The sequence below is a fragment of the Dermacentor variabilis genome, chromosome 3 (assembly GCF_050947875.1).
Source record: "Dermacentor variabilis isolate Ectoservices chromosome 3, ASM5094787v1, whole genome shotgun sequence".
Lineage (NCBI taxonomy): Eukaryota > Metazoa > Arthropoda > Arachnida > Ixodida > Ixodidae > Dermacentor > Dermacentor variabilis.
In genome coordinates this window covers 90,550,431-90,571,312 of record NC_134570.1, presented here as the reverse complement: position 1 = coordinate 90,571,312, position 20,882 = coordinate 90,550,431, and the positions used below count along the sequence as shown (strand labels likewise).

Genomic DNA, 20,882 nt, shown 5'->3' with positions numbered 1-20,882 from the left:
TACGTTGAGCGTTCAGTTTTGTCGTGGGATATATTTTAAGCGCTGGTTCGCAAAGCCGCCATCTGTCCCGTCCTGCAACTGCCACGGCACAAGCGTCCGCCAGGCGAGAGCATTTTATCGCCCATTTCTCGCCAAAAACAGGACGCTGGGCACATTATATAGGAGCATCGGTCAACGTCCCCGCTAACCCGTTTGTCAGGAGAAACGAGCGAGGAAGCGTTGCCTCATGACGAACGCCGGGGCCGCGACGGTGACGGGACGAGGAGGATGACAGCTGTGTCAACCAGGCCTAAATGCTTAGATCAAAAGCGACAAAACAGCCTAGGTGTCACTGTCAATGCAAAAGCGACCAAGCAAGAGATGGACGGTTGTTATCCCACAGAAACACATGATGCGCGGGGTGCTCAGACATTACTTTCAAATGCAATGTGTAGCGAATTCAGAAGGTTGAGTTACCTAAAATGGTGCTTGGCGCCAAATATTGACAGAGTTGGAAATCAATTCAACTTGAAGTCAATGAAAGACAACGTCTTCACGAGCGAGTAGGAGTTGAAATGGGGCGGGGTCACTGCACACGGCCCTCTATCGCGTCACCCATCGCGTGAGGGGCGAAGGAGAAACATCGAATTGCTAATTTTTTTCACTGCACTATTGTTGAGGTCTGCCTTCATATAACACAGTGCTACATTTGAGAGCGGTTGCCATTTTTAGAACGCGAATACCCACGGGAACGGGCTTTACTTTTTAGCCTGCACTACAATCCTGAACAGCCAAAATTTTTGATTGCGCTACCTCCAGGATCGGCCTACAGTTTTGGACTTCCTTATATTTGGCATGGGTCCACAAAAAAGGCAACAAACGGACGTTGCCGATACGGAAGAGTGTGGGTAACTCGCTAAAAAAGACATTTTCTTTAAAATTATTCATTAATAGATACACTTATATTTTGACTTCGTTCCAGAGTAAATTATTTTGTAAAATGTACGGTTACAAATGTGTCGTCACCAGCTATGCTTCGCAAAGCAGGCAAGTTCCTCAAGGTTGAACCTAATATGCTTTGCAAGATGGTGCGTTTTAACAGCCCTTGGAGTTTCTATGTCCGTTCAATTCAATGACAACTGAAAATGTGCTCCTAATCTCATTAATGTTCGCTCCATAACAGATCGCAAAAGATTCCGCGATTACCAGATTGCGCTTTCTACCTTATCTGCAACCTACATAGATCATTTCTTGATAGTTTTGTCCGTTTAAGGATAGAAAGCTGAGAAAGGTGCTAAGTATTTATTCTATGCTGCCCTTTTTGTTGTGCCCCTTTATTGATTAGAATTGCACAAGTCAGGAAAACTAGTTCGTTAATAGTTTCTGTTTTCTGAATATTCGAATTATTGTTGCAATCGCTTTTTGTTTTAGGGGGAGGGGGGCAGGAGGAGGTCATATGTGCACTCTCACATACGCTAGATCTAAGATGTTGTATGGCTTTTCTTATGAAGTTACTTTCCTACTGATATTATTTTGCACGATTCTGCATTGCTAATTTTTTGAATTTTTTACGTAATCTACGCTCACGTACTCAATGTCCATACAATGCATGCAAAGTTCTTACAAAATGAATGACTCGGCTCATTGGCTTGTGTGATTTTACGCTTAGCTGCAGAGGACGAAGGCGCACGGTTTGCTTTCCAGTTCCGAAACCGTATTATAATGGGCAACGTCAAAAAACGCTTCTCTTTAGATACGGTACAAACTAACTCGCGCAATGTAAGGCGTGTCTAACCATCTAGCTTCATACAGCGCTATGCTTTGTTCAGACACGCAGCACATTGCTTCTCGATTGTGAAAACACGCAGGCGGTCTGTCCGTTGCGGTGCCCGGCGAGCTCCGTGGCTACCGCACCCTGCTGCGCGAGCTTCACTCCACTCTCATGTGGCGGGATCACTTCGACGACGCCATTCGCCTCGCCCGGTACGGCTTCCCCGTGGGGCCACACTTGGCTGCCGCCCTTCAGAAGCACAAGGACGATCTGTCGGACAGCCTCAAGTGAGCATACATGTCTTCACACAGTGCCCGGAGTTTGGACGTGTATGGCCAGGTTGCCACTGCAGCGCCCTCCTCCGGCAGGTTGAGGAAGCGTCCAGAGGCGTCCAGGAAAAGATGCCCAACCCGTTTGCTTTTCGAAACCGATCGGCCAGCCATATCGTGCTCGTGCGCATGCCAGGAGCTGCGCATGCTTATTCTCTTCCACCCCTTACGCAATGAGCATAAATATTATTTTCATCATATGCGTGAAAAGAGAGACGTGCGGTTTCCGGCGTGCGCGCGAGCATGACACGGCTGGCCGATCGGTTCAGGAGGAAGGACGAGTTAGACATCCCTTCCGGGTTCGCCGCTCCTACACTATACTTGCACAGAGAACCTGCAATTGCGACCTCACGGAGACATTGCCCTAACTCCCTTTTTTGTTGTTTATTAATACACGAACATTTCCCTTTGCTTGCTATCCGTAGAAAATGGGACGGGAAGGTAGAGCCAGGTTTGCTAGCCTTAGCTCGTGCTATAAATTGTGATTTGTCCTCTGTTTTAGCATGTTAACAGAATAATTTCAACGCATTGAAGATTCAGACGCATCATGCTGAAATTCAGTGTAAGCGTAGCTAGTGAGAAGTAAAAATAAATTAAATAATTTGGGCGGAGGGGGAGAAAACGGTACCAAGATGGCGGTTACATGCTATAAAAAGTGTCAGCTGCTCTCGACCTGTTTTTTGTCAGGTTGCCAACTCACAGACACTCGCTCCCTACTTTTACTTCCGATATACGTTGCTATGTAGGTACGGTTTTGTAGTCAAATAAAGTGGATAAATAATGCCCTATGTCAGATAAATATTACTAAGGTCAGATTGCGCAGCTTTTAAATACCATTCGATAAACTCAAGATGGCACGTTTTGTACCGTGTCTCATTTTGATTAGCGTTACCCTATTCGCCTGCAGCATCTATATGCTACAAGCACACGTAACTGTGTGGTCCAACTCAGAGTATACAGATACGTGTTGCACTCTGACCCGAAGCGATGGCTCGAATGGTATGGTGTATAGTTGCTAAGTGCCACCTGGCGGGCTCGACTGCTGGCTGCGGCTGTGGCATTCTTGTGGGAGAGAAGAGTGGCTTAGCGTAAATAAAACCACAGACACAAGGAAGACAGACAAGGAAAAGCGCTTTTGTCTTCCTTGTGTCCGTGGTTTTATTTGCGCTAAGCCACTACTTCAAATACGGACGACCAACTAGCCCAACAGTCAACTCTTCTAGCATTCATTTGTGGGAGAGAAATGCAAGAACCTTCTTGCGCTGAGACTGTAGTAGCCTAGAGCCAGTGTTCGACTAACTTCAATTTAAGTTAGCTTCTAATCGATTGACGTACTACACTTGGGCAAAATGACAATCGTATATGTGGCTAAAAAATGAGATGAAATGCTTGAGACTGATACCAGCGCCGGTAGCACCCTGTCATAACCGAAGAGCACATAATGCTGACCAAATCGTCTCGGAACCAAGAAAAGATATAAATGCGTAACCAGAAGATGGGGCTTAATCACGAACACACCGGATTTGTATTAGTGGAGGGAAAACTGGTTACAAAAGTTTAGCGTCAAACGGAAGGAGACAAGTTTCACTTTCCCTTCCCCAGTGTAAAGTAGCAGGATGAAGCGCGCCAGCTCTAGGAGATCTGCCTGCATTTGTCGAATACATTTCTTTCCTGCACGCCACTCATGAATGGAGTCCCGTAAAGTTAAAATGAACTGACCTAAATTGATGTGGCAGTTAAACTTGATATTTCGTAACACACTTTTTTGTATCATGTTCATACATTGCATCAATCACTGGTCGTGAAGTGTGTGTTTTTGCTCTTGAGTGATGGGCAAGTGCGAGATTTGTGGGTAGATAACGGGTTAGCTTACTGTTACAGTAGCAGTAACAGTCTGTGACTTCGTTCACTTACGAAGTCCTTAAATAACAGGTGATTTCTTGTATCATTAAAATTTTTCTCTCTCCCTCTCTCTTGTTGTTTTGTGATGTATTAGCAATTTTGTAGAAAGGCTCTAACTTGTGTGTTCATATATTTCGCTTATTAAAATGTTGAAATGAAGCTTTGTCAGCTCCTACAACATTGCAATTGAGCGTACTGTAACAGCAGCAGCCACGGGAGAAGGAAATAAAGTAGCGAAATCTTTGCTACAGCTGTCGCATAAGGTTACCGCCAAAAGCAACCTTTTTTATATATCAACTACTTGAATCGCGTACTTTGATGTACTGCCGTTATACGTGCCAATGTTGCATTGCTTTTATTACAATGCAGTGAAGAATTTATTGAGTGAAAGTCAAGGGACTGCGACGGTGCTTTGTGCATTTTGTAATCACGACTCATATATACAGACTAATTACATTTTTATTATCCAGTCATTATCACCCTACTCCCTCTTCCCGTGCAAGGTAGCCAACCGGAACTACCTCTGGTTAAGCTCCCTAGCTTTCTATGCATCATTTTTTCTCTCTTTTAATTATCCAGTCATTCATGCCGCATTTTTCTTAATGAAAAGAACTAGCAGTCTAGAAACACATCCATAACTAAGTCATCACCTGAAAGCTTTACGAAACACAATTTTCCGTCCATGGCTAGCGCAACGAAGGAAAATGGAGATGCTGTGTATGAAGAGGGTTAAGTTTACTCACAGCGCCTCTTTGGAGGATTCTTTCTTTGCTACCACTCACAATCCCTTAAAAGAAGCGGCAAAAACAACTCACATACTCGAATGTGACTGCAGTATAAATAGGTAGGAATCGCGGGTGCTTCATGAATATTTAATACAAAAATATGCGCACTATCAACTACCCTGCAGCAAATGCTGTGCTCCGCACACAATTAGTAAAATGCTCGTGATATGCGCATGTATTTCCCTGCGTGTATACGTGGCGAGTGCGTATACTTGTACACATCTGGTATGTGCTATGCCTAAACGCAACCTACGCTGGTGTTACTCATATCATATGTACAGTACGCGAAGTTCATATGATATGCACATAACTAAGCCATGTGAAATCAATGCGTTGCTAGCTCTTAACGCAATAGCCCATGCATCGACAAGAAGAGAATGCCGAGCGTGCAGTCAAAGCAAGTGATTGCTTCCGATTGCAGGAAGGTCTTCTGGAATGAAACAACCAATGACACTTTGGCCGAAGGGGATCTACTGGTCCAGCCGGACCTCGCGGACACCCTGGAGGTTGTAGCCGACAAGGGACCTGACTATTTCTACAAAGGTGGAATAGGAGAGCAGCTGGCAAAAGAGATCCAGGAAAACGGTAAGCAGCAATTTAAAGCTCTAAAGACCGAAACGAGACATCATTGGCATAAAAGGAATCCGGTCATGCTGAAAACTGTAAACGTGTCCCTGCGGCTTCGTTAGTGCAGAATAAGTGTGCTGCGAGGTTACTGTTCCGAAGCAATCTGATTGTCAATATAGGCAATGTGCGAAGTCCAAATAATACATACATATATATATATATATATATATATATATATATATATATATATATATATATATATATATATATATATATATATATATATATATATATATATACATGTATCCGATGGATGTATAATGAATTGCAATGTATAGTCGACGAAATTGCCGGCACCACAATTGGAGGTGAGCGGTAGTGACAGCTTTGCACTGTAGCCGAGGAAATTACCTAAGATTTGATGCTTGCGAACAGGGCACAAAGACTATGAGCATAAACTTTAAATATGCGTCATGACCTTAGTCATCACTATTGGCGGCGAGGAGTTACGGAGTCGCCATCTATCGGAAGCGGCTCGCTGGCGTAGTATGAGGGATCACGTGGCGCGCTCCTCATAGGTTTTGCTGTCAGCGCTCACTGAAAAACACCACGCGCGAGCTCTTCCGGACATTTCTGTAAGTACTTTCGAAACGAGAGAAGCTTTTTACTGTCTAAATAATAATCTTGGGCAAACTGAAAGAGCACAATCGTTTACAGACGCTATCTCTTTACCGAATACGTACAGTGAACGCCACTGCGCGCGGTCGCCGCGATGGAGTCTCCTGAACCGGCTTCTTGCGTGAAAGGTAGGTAAACGCTGAGAGCAAACTACGTGAAATATGTTCTTATAGTGTTTGTACAACTAAATGGAGCGTAATAGAATGAAGCCTCAATGCAGCGATCGCACAGGTTCGCAGCGACCGACTGCGCGTCTGCATGCTTGTCCGCGCACTGTTTCGCTTTCGCCGCGTGCCCGTTTTCGCACTGTGCCATGAGCTTTAGGCCGCAGAATATGAGCGTTTGACAGTATACAAGCAACCATTGTTGCGTGGGCGCTATCAGAGCTGTTCAAAAAAATAATTTCATTGTAGAGACTTCGACGCCTACGGGGACTGTGATGTACGTGCCGTCGCGACGATTCCATCTTTTTTTTCTTCTAAATTCTTTTACCTTTCAATATTATTTCTAGAGTTGCGTCACACTGTATGCTTATCGGTGTTCTCAGCGTGCGATTTCCCGCTGCTCCTTTTTTGTAATCCAGTGCACTAATTCATAACACAAACATGACCATACGCCATGCTTTCTTTTTAATGTGCTTCTTACCGCTCCGTTTCCACTCCGCTGAACTTGCCAGTATCTATAGCATCGACAAGTTCATAGACCAAACCGTCGTGACATTACTCGGGCAACGGACTCGGGCGAGCGTATCAGTGCGCGTTTTCCGAATATCATAGACACAGCGCCGTAGCAGAAATCTTCCTCGCGTCTGTGCTTGCTGGATACTCGAGTTGTAGCCGATGACTGTTTGCCGGTTTTATGGTTCGCGAGCCAAGCTTCACGCGGCTTCTTGTCCTGCGCCTACGTGTGAAGAAGGCTGACATCGGCCTCCGTTACGTACGTCCGGCACTGCGGCACCGAGCAGTAGCCTACCATGTTGCGCGCCTTCAAAGGCAGCCACTACCTATTGTAGTGCTTTCAAGCGTTGTAAAGGAGACACTCGAAGCGGGGTAATCTCGCCACTAAATGAGGACCGCAGCGTACGAGGGAATTTAAGCTCTCGTTTTCAGCTCGCTTCGGCGCTCCCGAAGCAACCGACGCGGCCGCTATGTCCACGTGATTCCTCCTAGCACGTCATGCCGACGGTGGCGCCAGCTTTTCCAGTGGTGGAGCTCGAGGCCAATAAGCAGCTACCATAGCACCAGTGTTAAAAAAAGAAACAAAGGGGAAGTTGAAAAAACCGAGAGCATTGCCCTTCAGGAAGTCGGCAAAATCAAAATATCTCGCAGACATCGCCCATCAAAAGATGGACACTGTGAGACCCAGAAACGCATTTTAAGCTTCCTCCTTTAATGTAAGGCATGCATGCTTCCGGTTCAAAGATTGCGCAGGTCACTATGAATGTTTTTGACAAATTGTCGTTTTTGACAAAATTAAATATTTCCAATAAGTAAGATTCCACCACCTACCCGCACACAATACGATAAGTCTTATGAAAAAATGTGAAGGTTCATTTACAGCAGCGTCAAAAGACGCTTATAGAAAAATACCGAACACATTTTTTGTTATCTTTTAGACTGTGTGGCACAGCGCGAAGCGGGGCAGGGGGCACAGGAAGAAACGAGGACAGGCGCTTTGCCCCTGTCCCCTGTCCCACTTCGTGCTGTACCACACAGTCTAAAATTGAAAACCAACTAGACCAAACCATCAGCCTTCCAAGTTGAATTATTTGAACTTGAGGCAAAGCGGAAGAAAGCACGCAGGACAACAGAAGAAAACGAAGACCCGGCGCTGTTGTCCTAAGCGCTTTTTTTTTCGCTTTGTCTCAAGTTACGCAGTACCATCTAGCCCACTAGTCAGTTCTGTTGAACATTTTTTTTTATCTCGTGGATAAAGAAAGCTTATTTTTCTACAGCAATTTAGTGCTTTCTTAACTATTTTGTCCTAGCTAACAGCGTGTTCAGCTGGAAGTCGCAGCATTATGCCCTAAATAAGAAACAAAGATGCAGATCATGTAAAAGTCGCAGATTCGCCTGACAGGAGAAGTCTCGATTGCGACAAGAAATTAGTAGACAGCTATACAAAGTAAGGATAGTAGCTTTATCGGCCGTATAAACTCGTAAACTTTGGCTGACTAAGTAAATTAATCAGCACGGTGTCACGGTTGCACAGGGACATGTAAAGAAATCTAACTCGATGATTGCGGACACTCCCTGTGAAAACGCTTGCGGGAGGAAGAGCTGCAGCCGCAGCGAGTGAATTGACTTTCGTGCTGCCTCTCGCGTCAACGCGAACTACGCGACGAGAACACAGCACACACGGTGCTATCAGCCATCGGGCAACTAGACTTTACTTATCGCAGGCCTCCTTGAAGATAGGGCCCATGTGATCGCGCTTACCCGTGTCGTACGCAGCCACCGCCGGTGTTCAACCTCCCCAGGTGCCTTGCGCGCAGTGGAAGACGGTGCGCTGTTATCGCACTTGGGCTTTATATAACAAATTATGGCGAGGCCGACGGCGATGGCGACGGAGAATATGCGCCTGGAGTGTGCATAAAATATGCTATCACAATAATAACAGTTGATTATACCGTTAGTCAGCTCTGTCGTCTCTCGCTCCCAATAAGGTCTGTTTTAAATATTGCGTGAAATCATAAGAAGGTTCTTTTTGCGCCTTGACTGTTCCTATTATCATTTGTAGTCAGCTCGGAGGAGCTAAGGATATCTTTACAGACACGGGTGTGCTCCTCCGCTTCAATATACAGAATCGATGAAGTGTTTCTTACGGCAAACCAAGCGGGACAATTCTGCATTATCAGTGCTATAGAAACTTGTGCATGCTACCACGCACTATATACTAGTTCACCATGAAAGACATTGCACTGGCATTGTGCCCATATTTTTTGTGAAACGTTACAATATGGTAGACCGTACATGAGTTACACCACTGCCATTCACACCCTAAGTCGAGAGTTAATAGATTGCATGTCTTTTATATATTGAACCGTGGTAATGACAGTCTGACAGTCTGCGAAAGTCATGACAGTCTGCGAAATAAGCTACCCAGATTTAATGGCATTTAATAATGTTACGACGACCGACTCTGCTATCGCTGTCATACGTGGGGATATATGAAGTACAACGCCCTAGATTAAACATTCGCTGCCATTAGCACTTTGCGTTTTCGTCCTCCTTTGCGTCATGGAGCATTTCTTCCCCTGCGCGTTGAAAGAACGGCTCAATCGTGCCTAACAACAGCAAGCCAAAGTAGCCCGACTTACCGAGGGCTGCCTGCTTTCGTTGCAGGTGGAGTGATCACCGAGAGCGACCTGAAGCATTACGATCCCGAGTGGAAGGCGCCCATTGTTGCTGATCTGCCCAACGGCAACACCCTGTACACGACGCCGCTGCCTGGCAGTGGTGCCGTGCTCGCCAGCATACTTCGAATTAGCCTCGACGCCCAGGAACGATACAACGGCACAGTGGACCAGTGGCACAGGTTATCTATTATTTATTTCTCGTATAGGAAGCCTGATCCATGTCTCGCTGTAAGCATGAAAAAAAAAGTTCGGTGGGCATCTGTAAGGCGGAGGAAGTTTAAAGAAAGGAAACACTGCCATCCACCCGACACCCACACGATGCTGCAAACTTTTCTACCTGGAGCTTCGAGCCGTCGATTCATTCGACTTCTCTGTGCGATCTGCTATAGCCACGTGGTTAGCACAAATGATAGAGCGTAAGTACTGGGAAGGCGTCAGCCCTAGGTTTGATGGCCGAACCAGGCGATCTTAATGCCTCAGCATTAAAACGCTCATGCGAGTGCAAACCCGGCGTTGGCTGTTGGTTACATTGTGAAGTGAGGGTGAAAAAAAATACTTGGAAGCAGGAGGAAAGTGTGGTGTAACAAATTAATAGGAGGAACGTTGAAATGACAGGCTGTAAGAGAGGGCGTGTAAAGGAGGGAGAGGGTGATGTGACATTACACCTAAGGTGCCAGTTAGGTGTGGTACGTCGGGTTTCGGCCCTCGCAGCTGGCAGATCTTCAGAGGAGGGGAGGAAATAACGCTGTGGCGGGCTGCGGCAGGCTCGGCAGATTGTCTGTGGCGTTTCACAGTTTCATTTCTTGTGAAGGCGCATGTCTTTCAGTATAGGTCAAAATGGATGGCAGTACCGTGAAAGAGTGGTATAGAAAGTCATGCTGAGGAACGTCGCTGAAAGAAGACTAATGCGATGGGACGGCGACGACAGGCCAATTAGGTCTCTTGACTGTAAAGCTTCCTTTCTGGGAAACCCGTATGTGTTTGCTCTGTACGTTCAGGCTACTGTCGCATGAATGGCATATTTAGCGTTTATCTCTCTGGTGCCCACATGTACTGTTGAAAGCCGATTTAGTGTCGAGTTGTTTCGATCAGAACACAAATACAGTAATAATGACGACTCTAGGTAGGTGAAGTGCTCAGGTACTCTTCAGTAAGAATATTCTGAAACCGCGACCTACCGAACGTTGCGTAAGTTTGGCCTCCACATGAGATCCATATGTATGGCCTCCTTTTCCTGCATAAGTGTTGGATTGTGCGCGCTTGAATTAGGCACGCGGATGACATTCCGCAGTGCATCGATTTGAACGCACAGCTCAAGTGCATGGTTTTCGCCTCTCAATCAGAATAACTAAGAAGCATGCCAAACAAGAAGCGCGGAATTGGCAGGAACGGGATTGTAGCGCCGTGTATTACTGCACTTAACACATGCACGCAACAACTTGCTACTTGTTTCGCCGTTAACAGAATATATCATGGATGCTTCAGTAAGGTGTCAGCGCCTATCTATCACTTTCGCTCCTTTTCTCGCATACCAAGCCTCCTTTGACAGTACAAGTGATAATTATGCTATTACCGAATCGTAATTTACTGTATATAATACAGTTAAACTCAACGCTTCTTTTTACTGACCTCCTACGAAAGAATAATGCTTGCTGCTGGAAAAGAATAGATCCGGCAATGTAGCCACCTACTTTCGAAAATCACGGCGGCCGTATCTCCGTAATGTCAAGCGTAGTACACGTGTATGCATTTGCCCCGTATTCCAACTCGTATTGTGACCACGCCACCAAATCGACTGTATAAATACAGGTTTCTGTAATCGCAGAGCTATGCAGACAAGCGGTCGTGGTGAACGAAGGAATGTGACGTACTTATATAAGTCGTATCGTCTTCGAGCACGAATTGTACAACAAAATTATTAGCGTATATTTGCTTTCGGTATGTTGTAGCAGTTTACAGCGTTCAACACGGCCGTCGTTAATTTCTAGCAAATATATTACTCTGCAGTTTTAACAGAAAACGTAAACAACATTTTTGTGCATTATGTACCCATAGAAGACGGCCAAAATGTGTATGTCCTTGAGCTTTGTCATTTTTGATAGAATAACCCTCCCCACCCATAGAAAGGAAGCCTAAAAATGAACAAGGAGATACTCGTAAACGTTCAACGAAAGCAGCCAAGAGCCCAATCGCCGACGAGGCCGCTCAAGAAAACGCTCATCAAGCACTCTGAGCGAGAAAAGAAACTAAAGGAAGGTTTGATCAAGAGAATTGGCGATCTGCATTGATATTTGGTTCAAGTTGACGCTTTTCTGAACATAGTTGTATCAATTCAATTTTTCAACAAATCACAACGTGTAACGCTTCACCGAGCCTTGTCAAAGTCGCGAACCGTCGACTTAAATTGCACTATTTTGTGCAGCTTCGTTCCATTTAATTATATTTCTCTGTGTGCCGTAACATCCACATAGTTACTACGTTATCAATAATTGCTGAAGTAATTTTTAGAGTAAAGTGAGCATAAGTAGTCTGCGCGATAACTTACCACTTCACGACTTTCTTTCTTTCCAGCTTCATTGAAGCCTGCAAGCATAGTTACGGCGGAAGGTCCCACCTCGCCGACAGCGATTTTGAGGATGTGGAAGGGGTGAGTGAAAGAATCGCTTGCCTGGCTGAAAAGGATAGTTTTACCATATCAGCAGAAAAAGTAACTAGTTGAAGTTCGCACAGGTTGAGCTTCAGCGAATTACGAGACGAATAGACAGAGCGAAACTGATCTTTATAAAGTTTTCTTGCTGACGTGTCCAATTGCGTCTATCTAGTTACTAAAAAGGAATGCTTCAAGATTGACAACTTTAACCTTAAGTAACCGAAGGCATGCAGGTGCCCTTTCTGGTGCAATTTCTTTTCTGCAGTCCACCAAAACTCTGGAACTGTTACGACGCCTTGGTGACACTAAGTACATTATAGACCGTATAATTGATGTCTGTCGTTCATAACATAAGCAAAAAGGCAGCAGCTGGTACAACTTCACTCCACAGCGCACGTATGGAGAGCAGCGCTATCTCATGGCTTTACCTAAGGTAATATTAAATCCTGATGGTTTAAATCATGTGGATTCAGCTATCATGCCTTAATCTTGATATCAGATATGCAATGGTGGCAGATTAGGTCGATGTTTGCTACCTAGAGGTGTTTACCCGCCGTGCTAGCTGGGTGGCTTGTGCGCACGCTGCTAAACCCGAGGTCGCGCGTTAGATTTCTATAGGTGGGGCGGCCACATTGCGATAATGGCAAAGTGAAAGATGTCGGTGTGCCGTTCTTCGACCTACGTTCATACTTAAGAATTTTGGACAATGCCCCTTCCGAGATCTGTTAAACTTTGACGCAGCACACCAGCACAAGTCAATGGGCAGCACTATTGTCAAAAATTATGTTTCAAAATATAAATTTTCGTTAGTAACGCCGAAACAGTATTTCCTTTTAATATCATGCGGATTAATGACACTTAGCCGGCAATTATTGCTGTGTTAGAGCAGTGCTTTGCTCCTGGCCAAAACGCTGCCGTAATGCCGCACTAAATGCCAACTAACTGCTGTAAAATGTGTGTGTTAATGGAAAGTAACCCCTGGACATTGCTGTTTGAGGCTTGATAAAACAGCCAACTTTCTAAATCACACACACACACACACACACACACACACACACACACACACACACACACACACACACACACACACACACACACACACACACACACACACACACACACACATACACACACATATATATATATATATATATATATATATATATATATATATATATATATATATATATATATATATATATATATATATATATATATATATATATATATATATATATCATATCTATCATATCATAATCATAATCATATCATATCATATCATAATCATATATATATATATATATATATATATATATATATATATATATATATATATATATATATATATATATATATATATATATGCTTGGCCAGCGTCACGATGCGTTAAACCGTTGGTTGCCGGCAGTTTAAACAAGTTTTTCCCATCCTATCCTAATGCGGTGAAGTTAAACAAATGCAAAACGCGCAATGTCCAAAATTTCTGGTTACGAAAACACCCCAAAACTGGACAAAGTGAATCAAGATCGCTCCACTACAGTGTCCCTCATAACTAACTGTGCAATATCGGTACACTGAAGCTCACAGTTTAGTTCATTTCTCGAAGAAGTACCACTGACATAAGCTATCAGCATTCTGTTCCTACTAGAAAGTTGGACTTTGGATTTATATGGACAATATTTAATAAAGGTCCTGCAGGACGCACGTCAGCGCGCAGTGGGCGTCTCCCACGCACGAACCGACATAAAATATTAGCCGTGTGATACAGTGCTCTATGTAGAACACTCCGATGGTGAGAAGCCTTTCGTATGTCGTGCAGTTCTGAAAAAAAAAAAAAAAAAACGTCAGCTTGGTGTACTCGGTGGAGGTCACTGCTATTTGCTGACATTTAAAAACTACGCGGGACCCACCTTGGTGGCGCAGTGGTTAGGGTGTTTTGCGGGAAAGCATTTGTGGCGGGTTCAATTTTTGCTTGGCTAGGCCACACTTCGATGGGGGCGAAGTGCAAAAAGGCTGATCTAATTTTATTCAGGTGCTAGTTAAAGAACTCCAGGTTGTCAAAAGTAATCCAAAGCTCTTTACTATAGTGTGCCTCGTAGCACCATTGCTTCTTTGGGGCGTTACACCCCATGAATCAATCAGACTGACAGCACGAAGGTAACTTGCCATGTAGCTGTTGTCATCAGATGTCCTCTTCGTTCGATATATTTGTCGACATTCCGAGAATTTTGTCTAGCCACATCACAGCATACTGAACGTATAAACAGGAGCCATGGAAAACTACTACATTACATTATCGTTGCTGGCTGTAAGGAAGAATGTAGATAGTCGCTATACATCAATTTAGCCCGCATGTCACGTGCTTAGGGCAAAATTTAAGGAACGCCGGTGAAAACTAATTATGAGCCTTGCCCTGTGGCCTCCCTCAACGCTCAAGCCAGAACTGTGAGCGCCTGTCAAGTGTGTGGGACTCTCCAACATCTGTTTTGCGACTGCCCTCTCTACACATCGCAGCGGGAGACGCTGGCTTGGACAATAGCAGGCATTTTTAGGCAAACATTGTTCGAAACTACTATTTTGTCCGCCATATGTGACCGTACAGTAGCATAAATATATACAAGGGCTGCTCTGGACTACTTGAGGCTCACTGGACTAGACGCAAGGGTTTACGGAAACTGCTGTGTTAGTGTATATATGCATCCCTTCTTCCTTCTTCATCATCATCTTTGACCACTCTTTTTTGCCCTCTTTTCTTTTAACTTTACTAACCGCGTCGAGCTGAGTTTCACCGTCACCAGAAATTTGACCTTCGTCTGACCGCAGCTGCGTCGTAGCCTTTGGCAACGATTCACGTGACTCGCCGCGCCGAGCTCCATCGCCGCCGGCTTAGCGCATGCGTTTTCCGCAGCTGGGTCGCCGCCTGACCACGTGACTCGCGGCGCGTTTGGCTAAGAGGAGTGTCACGCTCGCCTTGTCAGTGCCAGCTTGGCCATGGATGAGAGCGAGACTAGGCCGTCTTCTCCGAGCGTTGTGCGTGAGCGAGAGGCTTTGAGCCGTCGTCACCAAGCGGCGTCTGACCGCCCCGCGGGTATCGCCCGGCGATAGTGCTTTACAGCAAAGGGTCCGGACCGCAACGGGCGTCGCACCGTCGAGATAAATGTAGCGACCGCGTTCGTGGACTGTCCGTTTGTGATTCAACGCTGCGCATGTTCGAGACGTCTCTTTGCACGTCTAGCACTTGTGCTTTCTCTGCGGTACAACAGGCGTCGAACCATCGAAGGATGCGTGTCTACCCGAGCCTAATCACAGTCATGTCTAGCCAACGACGCAGGCCCAGCCATCTACCTGGCTTAACGAAGATTGCATACCTAAGTATAATAATTACAGCTAAACCAAAGGTTAACCAAGTGAAACCAAGACTTAACCAGACTAAACCAAGCTTTCGCTATGCACATCCAGGGACAGATGAGCTAAGCCGCAGCCACTTTTTTTCCCTGTGCCGTGCAGCAGGCGAGAACATGCTAGCTCGGCTGGACCTCTCTGCCTTTCTACTAAAGTTTCTCTCTTCCTCTCAATGCTCACTGTATATTACGGGGCGTCGAAGTTAATTAACTAATTTGATCAACTTGCGTTATTTAGCTGGCACCTAAATCAGAGCGCACAAACATTTTTGCATTGCACTTTCATGAGAACGCTGCCCGCGTGGAAGGGATGACACCATGTGCAGCAATTGAACGCATTACCGCGTGCAAAAAAAGGCAGCAATTGTTATCCGTCATGTCTGTTTGAAAAATTTCCTAATTCTCTTTCGAGTAGTTATGCTGAGTAGTTCTTACGCTTAAACGCTTGCAGTTCTACTGAGTTAACGTTGACATCTGGTAGCTGTAGGGACAGCGGCTTGGAGCAATTTTTTTCCTTGACATTGTGCACCTACATGTTAGCTCAATTTAATGTGCGTAAATCCGCATCGCAGCTCGAACACAACATGACCACGCCCGAGTGGGCTGCTGCCGTGAGAAATCTTATCAACGAGTCGTTCACGTTCGATGACCCCACCTACTACGGATTCGTCAACAATTCCTTGCCCAAGGATGGCGGCACCGCGCACGCAACCTTCTGGGGTGACAATGGAGACGTCATCGCCATTACCTCAACTATCAACAACCAGTGCGTATGCCGAGAAATGGTGTTTAGAACGTTCATTGTGGTTTACTAACTAAACGCCTAGCTTTTGCGTGAAAATGTCATGGTATAATAAAAAAAACAAAGAAAAAGTTATGTTACCGCAAGATTAAGACGCAATCTTCGGAACGAAGTGGTTTGACTTTTAATCGGCACTTGTCCACGAAATGTGTGAGTGTGTGCGTATGTGTGTGTGTGTGTGAGAGAGAGAGAGTGTGTGTGTGTGCCGACACGCAATTCAGTTGGGAAACTTGGCATAAAATTTGCGAGCTAAAAAAGACATGCGGTAGAACATGACTTCTTTGTCCTGTGCGGCGCTGTTCAAGATTCTGCTGTTTGACAACATGTACTGACAAACCCCATATCAAGACACTCTAAATAAAGTAAGGTAAATATGTTCAACAATAACCAGCGGTTAGTCAAGAAGTTTGAGACGGACGTGCATGCCTAGCTACAACTCTCTCTTGTCAAATGTTGCCTAAAAGCAACGTACAGGGAAAAGAAAATATTTTTCTAGCTGAGTCATGGAAACAAGTACGAAGTTTCATACTAAATGCATTCGGCCAACACTGATTGAGCGGCAGCAAGCACCATTTGTTGGTTCAGAGAAAGAACGCGGGACGAGGTGGCACAGGTTCGAATCACGACTCGCTTTCACTTGAAAGTAAGGTCATAGGAGACAGACCGGCGCAAGTCTCCGGCAGCACTGGTGTCACACACATGATGAAACGAAAATGAAATATGCGCTTATGGTTTACATATGACGAGAGCTGTCTCTGAAAAATTCTGGACGAAGCCATAATTTGCTTCGTATAAAACCTTCTTCTAGTTTTCTTTCTGGGGTTTCCTCTCTTCTTCTGGATGAGTTCCTGCAAATCATTTTTTAAATTTTAATTGATTATGCATATTCTTGATGTCTGTTTCAAATCTAATTAAAAAATAAAAATTATTTCGGGTGTTTATATTTACAGTCATTAAACTGCGATAATTCGCCGATTTATCTGTTCCATGAAAATGAGGAATCATACTTTACACCGAGTAAAAAATTCATAAGAAAATACGATATCTAGACGTTGAGAACAAGTGTGACTCTCCCGCTACGCTAACATAAAAAACTTTTCGCCTGTCTCCAGTTTTGGCAGCCAGCTGCGCACGTCCAGTGGCGTGATTCTCAACAACCAAATGGACGACTTCTCGACGCCCGGCATGAGCAACTCGTACGACATCTACCCCACACGGCCAAACTTCATCGAACCACGGAAGCGGCCCCTCTCTTCTATGGTACCATCCGTCTTCGTCGAAAGTAACGGAGACGCAGTACTTGCACTGGGCGGCACTGGAGGGTCTAAAATCACGACCGCCGTGGCTTTGGTAAGGGAATTCTCGATGTAATCGATGCGCTGAAAAAGGCGAGCAAAGATTTACGTCGCAGCAACAATTGGGTGCCCAATGTATTAGCGTTCTTTATCAAAGTTGCTATGCTGTGAATCGATTCGATGATGAGGGCGACCGTAATCCTAAGTCTGACTGGATGGAAAGCCGTTAAAAACGACGCGTGTTATGAACAACGTAAAAACCAGAAACTGGAGGCCTAGCATACCCACAAGCCACTACTGGCAAATAAAGGTGTTTATGTGGTCAGATTGTGTACATTTCTTGCTATTTTGCGCAGAACGCACAAGCCGATTCGACAACCTGGGACTCTCCCTTCCTTACGTTCTTAGCCCCATTTCTTTACATTTGCTCTCTACAGCTCTCAAATTCAACGGGGGTATCAGGCTCCCTGGGCTCGATATTAGTTAAGGCACAATGGCCGAATGAGCCATCTGAAAAGGAGGGTGCAGCCGCCTAAAAACACCGTGGCCAAATGGCATGTAGTCTCCAAAGTCATAACGGAACATGTCTGCGACATCACTCACGCGAAAAATTGGACTGAGGTAGGTCGGATAATCTAGGAGCGAAATTTGTCGGCAACACTTTGTACACCTCACGCGTAATATCTTATAATACAAATCAGAAAGCTTAAATTCACCTTAACTTATGGAAACTGCACTAACTTGTACTGCCGTCCCCTATGACATTTTCTGAAGCATATATACGATGCTAGTCTAATTAGCGTTTCATCATGAAGAAAAAGATGTTGCGTATAGAGCCCCAAACATCATTGCAAAAAATTGTTTCTTGCCAGTGACCTTGCTTTTGTTTAGTACACTCAGATTTAATCAAGCTATCATGTGAGATTTTTTGTTATCCGCGTATACATGTCAACTATTAATAAATTTTAATATAGGAACACCTCCGGTATAAAATAGGAATGAAATTTTTCAACTTTTTACTTTGAACTTTTACACTTCTTGATATCAGTGTCTTGGCAAGTTTTGTGAGCACTGCACGTTACTGGAATCGCATCCGCCCTTGACATATTGCGGCAAGATATGACGGTGATGTTTAGCTGATTCCACGAATGGATACTTGTGCTGAAACCAACGATGCCAGAAATGTAGGAAACACGACAACTTGTTGGTGTGGTAAATGAAATGCCAGTGCGTCTTTTGTTTTGAAAGGAAGAATTGTCATGCACTTGACCGTAGCACGAAACTACAAAGGAAACCCATATGGTCATGATTACGTTGCACAGAGTTTTACATCAGTGAAAAATGACAAAGAAGGAAAAATAGTCGCTTTCGTTGCTTCTCCCGTAACGGTTTGTCAGAAAGAAGGCTTCGCAGCTAAAGAAAAATTTGTCATAGTCCGTGCCTTTATGACCCGTTCTACGATGCTTTTCAGTTGAGGTGAAGAAGGGAACATCTTCAGATGGGGATAAATTCATGAAACGTTGTATGATATTTTGTCGATGTTTCGCATTTCTGATGCAGGTGGCACTGAGAGCTCTCTGGGGAGGCTACAGCATCAAGGAAGCCATTGACCTTCCAAGACTTCATCACCAGCTTATCCCGAGTAGTGCCATTATAGAGCCGGACTTTCCACAGGTGAGGCGAAGCCTAAGCCGGTTGAATTGTAAGGTGTCAGAGCTCGTGAAGTCGTTGTCCAGAATGGGTGAACCACAACCAGCGACGCTGCATGTGGCTGCATGATTCAGACAAAGCACAGCGTTAGGCGCGCAGCTGTTTTCTGAGGTTGTGTGGTTTGGTGGCAAGGGATCGGCTTTCCGAGTGCACAAATACATTATTAGAGCTTGATCAAAAAGGGTCAAATAGCAGATTTTTTAGCATCGTGACAGAGGACAGGGCATTGTCCTATGTTGGGCTGTTCGAAATTATGCTGTTTGACCCTGATTGAGCCTATCGTGGAATCCTGCACTACTGCATCGATGATGCCGTTCGACGGCTTTTGTCTTAGAGTGGTGAAATGTGTCTGGGATATCAAATTTTAGTGAGAGAAACTTGCAGACAATATGGTAAAAAAAAACGTGGATGCAGGTGCGGTAACGCACCGAAAGCGCCTGGAGTAGTGCATATCCACGAAAAAAAAATTATTATCTATTGAAGCTGCAATGCAGTCTGTCCCTGCACATAGCGTTAGCGTTTTGTTGAGAGGCTGGTTCTGCATTAAAATATGAGATGTGGCGGGAGCACGGAAGTGGCCCTTTGACATTCAGGTAGCGACGTGAGCGTATCATTCCAGGCTAATTCTCTCTATTCTTGGAAATTCCAGGAGTGCATTGCCGAGCTGGAGAAGAAGGGACACGTCTTCGAAGTGAACGAAGGAAAAATCTCCACCGTTAACGGCATCACGAGAAAAGGCGACCGTTTGTACTCCAGCTATGATTTCCGGAGAGGAGGAGGCATGGACGGCGAGTGATTGGGCATCTGTATTGTATTTCCGAGCGTTGGCAGTCGGGAAACAAAACAGAGGTGCTGCCAGTCAACCGCACACAAAAAGCCGATTACAAGCATTCCTCTCATAGCTCTAATGCAATGTGTAAAATCGAACAGCGCCATTCCTCGATACCTGCATGAAATTCTGTCACCAGTAGACCGTTCCCTGACAAGGCGCAAGGACGGACGCTGCACTGTGATAATCGGCTTTAAATATTTGTTTACTCGTTTTCTTAACAACTAAGCGCGAATTTGCGCCGTAGCCGATATATGCCGCATAATCATAATATCGTAGGGTATCGCCTGCGGTTAAATAATTTCATAACTGAATAAATTCTAAAACAAAATATTGGCCATATAGGAAGCATCTTACAATGCCGCAGCGAATCCTCGAAATGATATTCCACAAGAAGAATAACATGCTGGACTGAAAAATTTTTGGCGTACAACATTTTTGAAAGGCGAATAAAAAAAATCATGTACGTCCTGTGTCATTTGCGTAATTTTTGTGCAGTAGTTATGCATGACTAAGGCTCAGCACCGCATTGTTATGAATGTACATGAAAAGCTTCAACAGAGTTATAGCGTCGAAAGTATTCAAATTTTTCTTTAGTTATATTAAGTACAGTATATGCTTCTTATGGAAATAGAAACTGAGAAACATAGCTCTCTCGCAGAGGAATAGACGGAAACTGCAATAATAATAATATTTGGGGTTTTACGTGCCAAAACCACTTTCTGATTATGAGGCACGCCGTAGTGGAGGACTCCGGAAATTTTGACCACCTGGGGTTCTTTAACGTGCACCTAAATCTAAGCACACGGGTGTTTTCGCATTTCGC

At 44.7% G+C, this 20,882-nt stretch overlaps 1 protein-coding gene across 2 annotated transcripts in view; it reads left to right on the top strand.

Moving 5' to 3' along the window:
• The window catches only part of LOC142576025 (scoloptoxin SSD14-like), a 28,696-nt gene extending 8,174 nt beyond the window's left edge, over positions 1–20,522 (top strand). For both annotated transcript variants that reach the window (XM_075685909.1, XM_075685908.1), the window contains exons 5-12: positions 1,848–2,037; positions 5,188–5,351; positions 9,356–9,548; positions 11,941–12,016; positions 15,993–16,186; positions 17,335–17,572; positions 19,078–19,191; positions 19,877–20,522. In XM_075685909.1, the coding sequence (XP_075542024.1) occupies positions 1,848–2,037; positions 5,188–5,351; positions 9,356–9,548; positions 11,941–12,016; positions 15,993–16,186; positions 17,335–17,572; positions 19,078–19,191; positions 19,877–20,023 (1,316 nt within the window). In that variant the 3' untranslated portion in view covers positions 20,024–20,522. The remainder of the gene's footprint in view (positions 1–1,847; positions 2,038–5,187; positions 5,352–9,355; positions 9,549–11,940; positions 12,017–15,992; positions 16,187–17,334; positions 17,573–19,077; positions 19,192–19,876) is intronic.
• Positions 20,523–20,882: the final 360 nt, after the last annotated feature.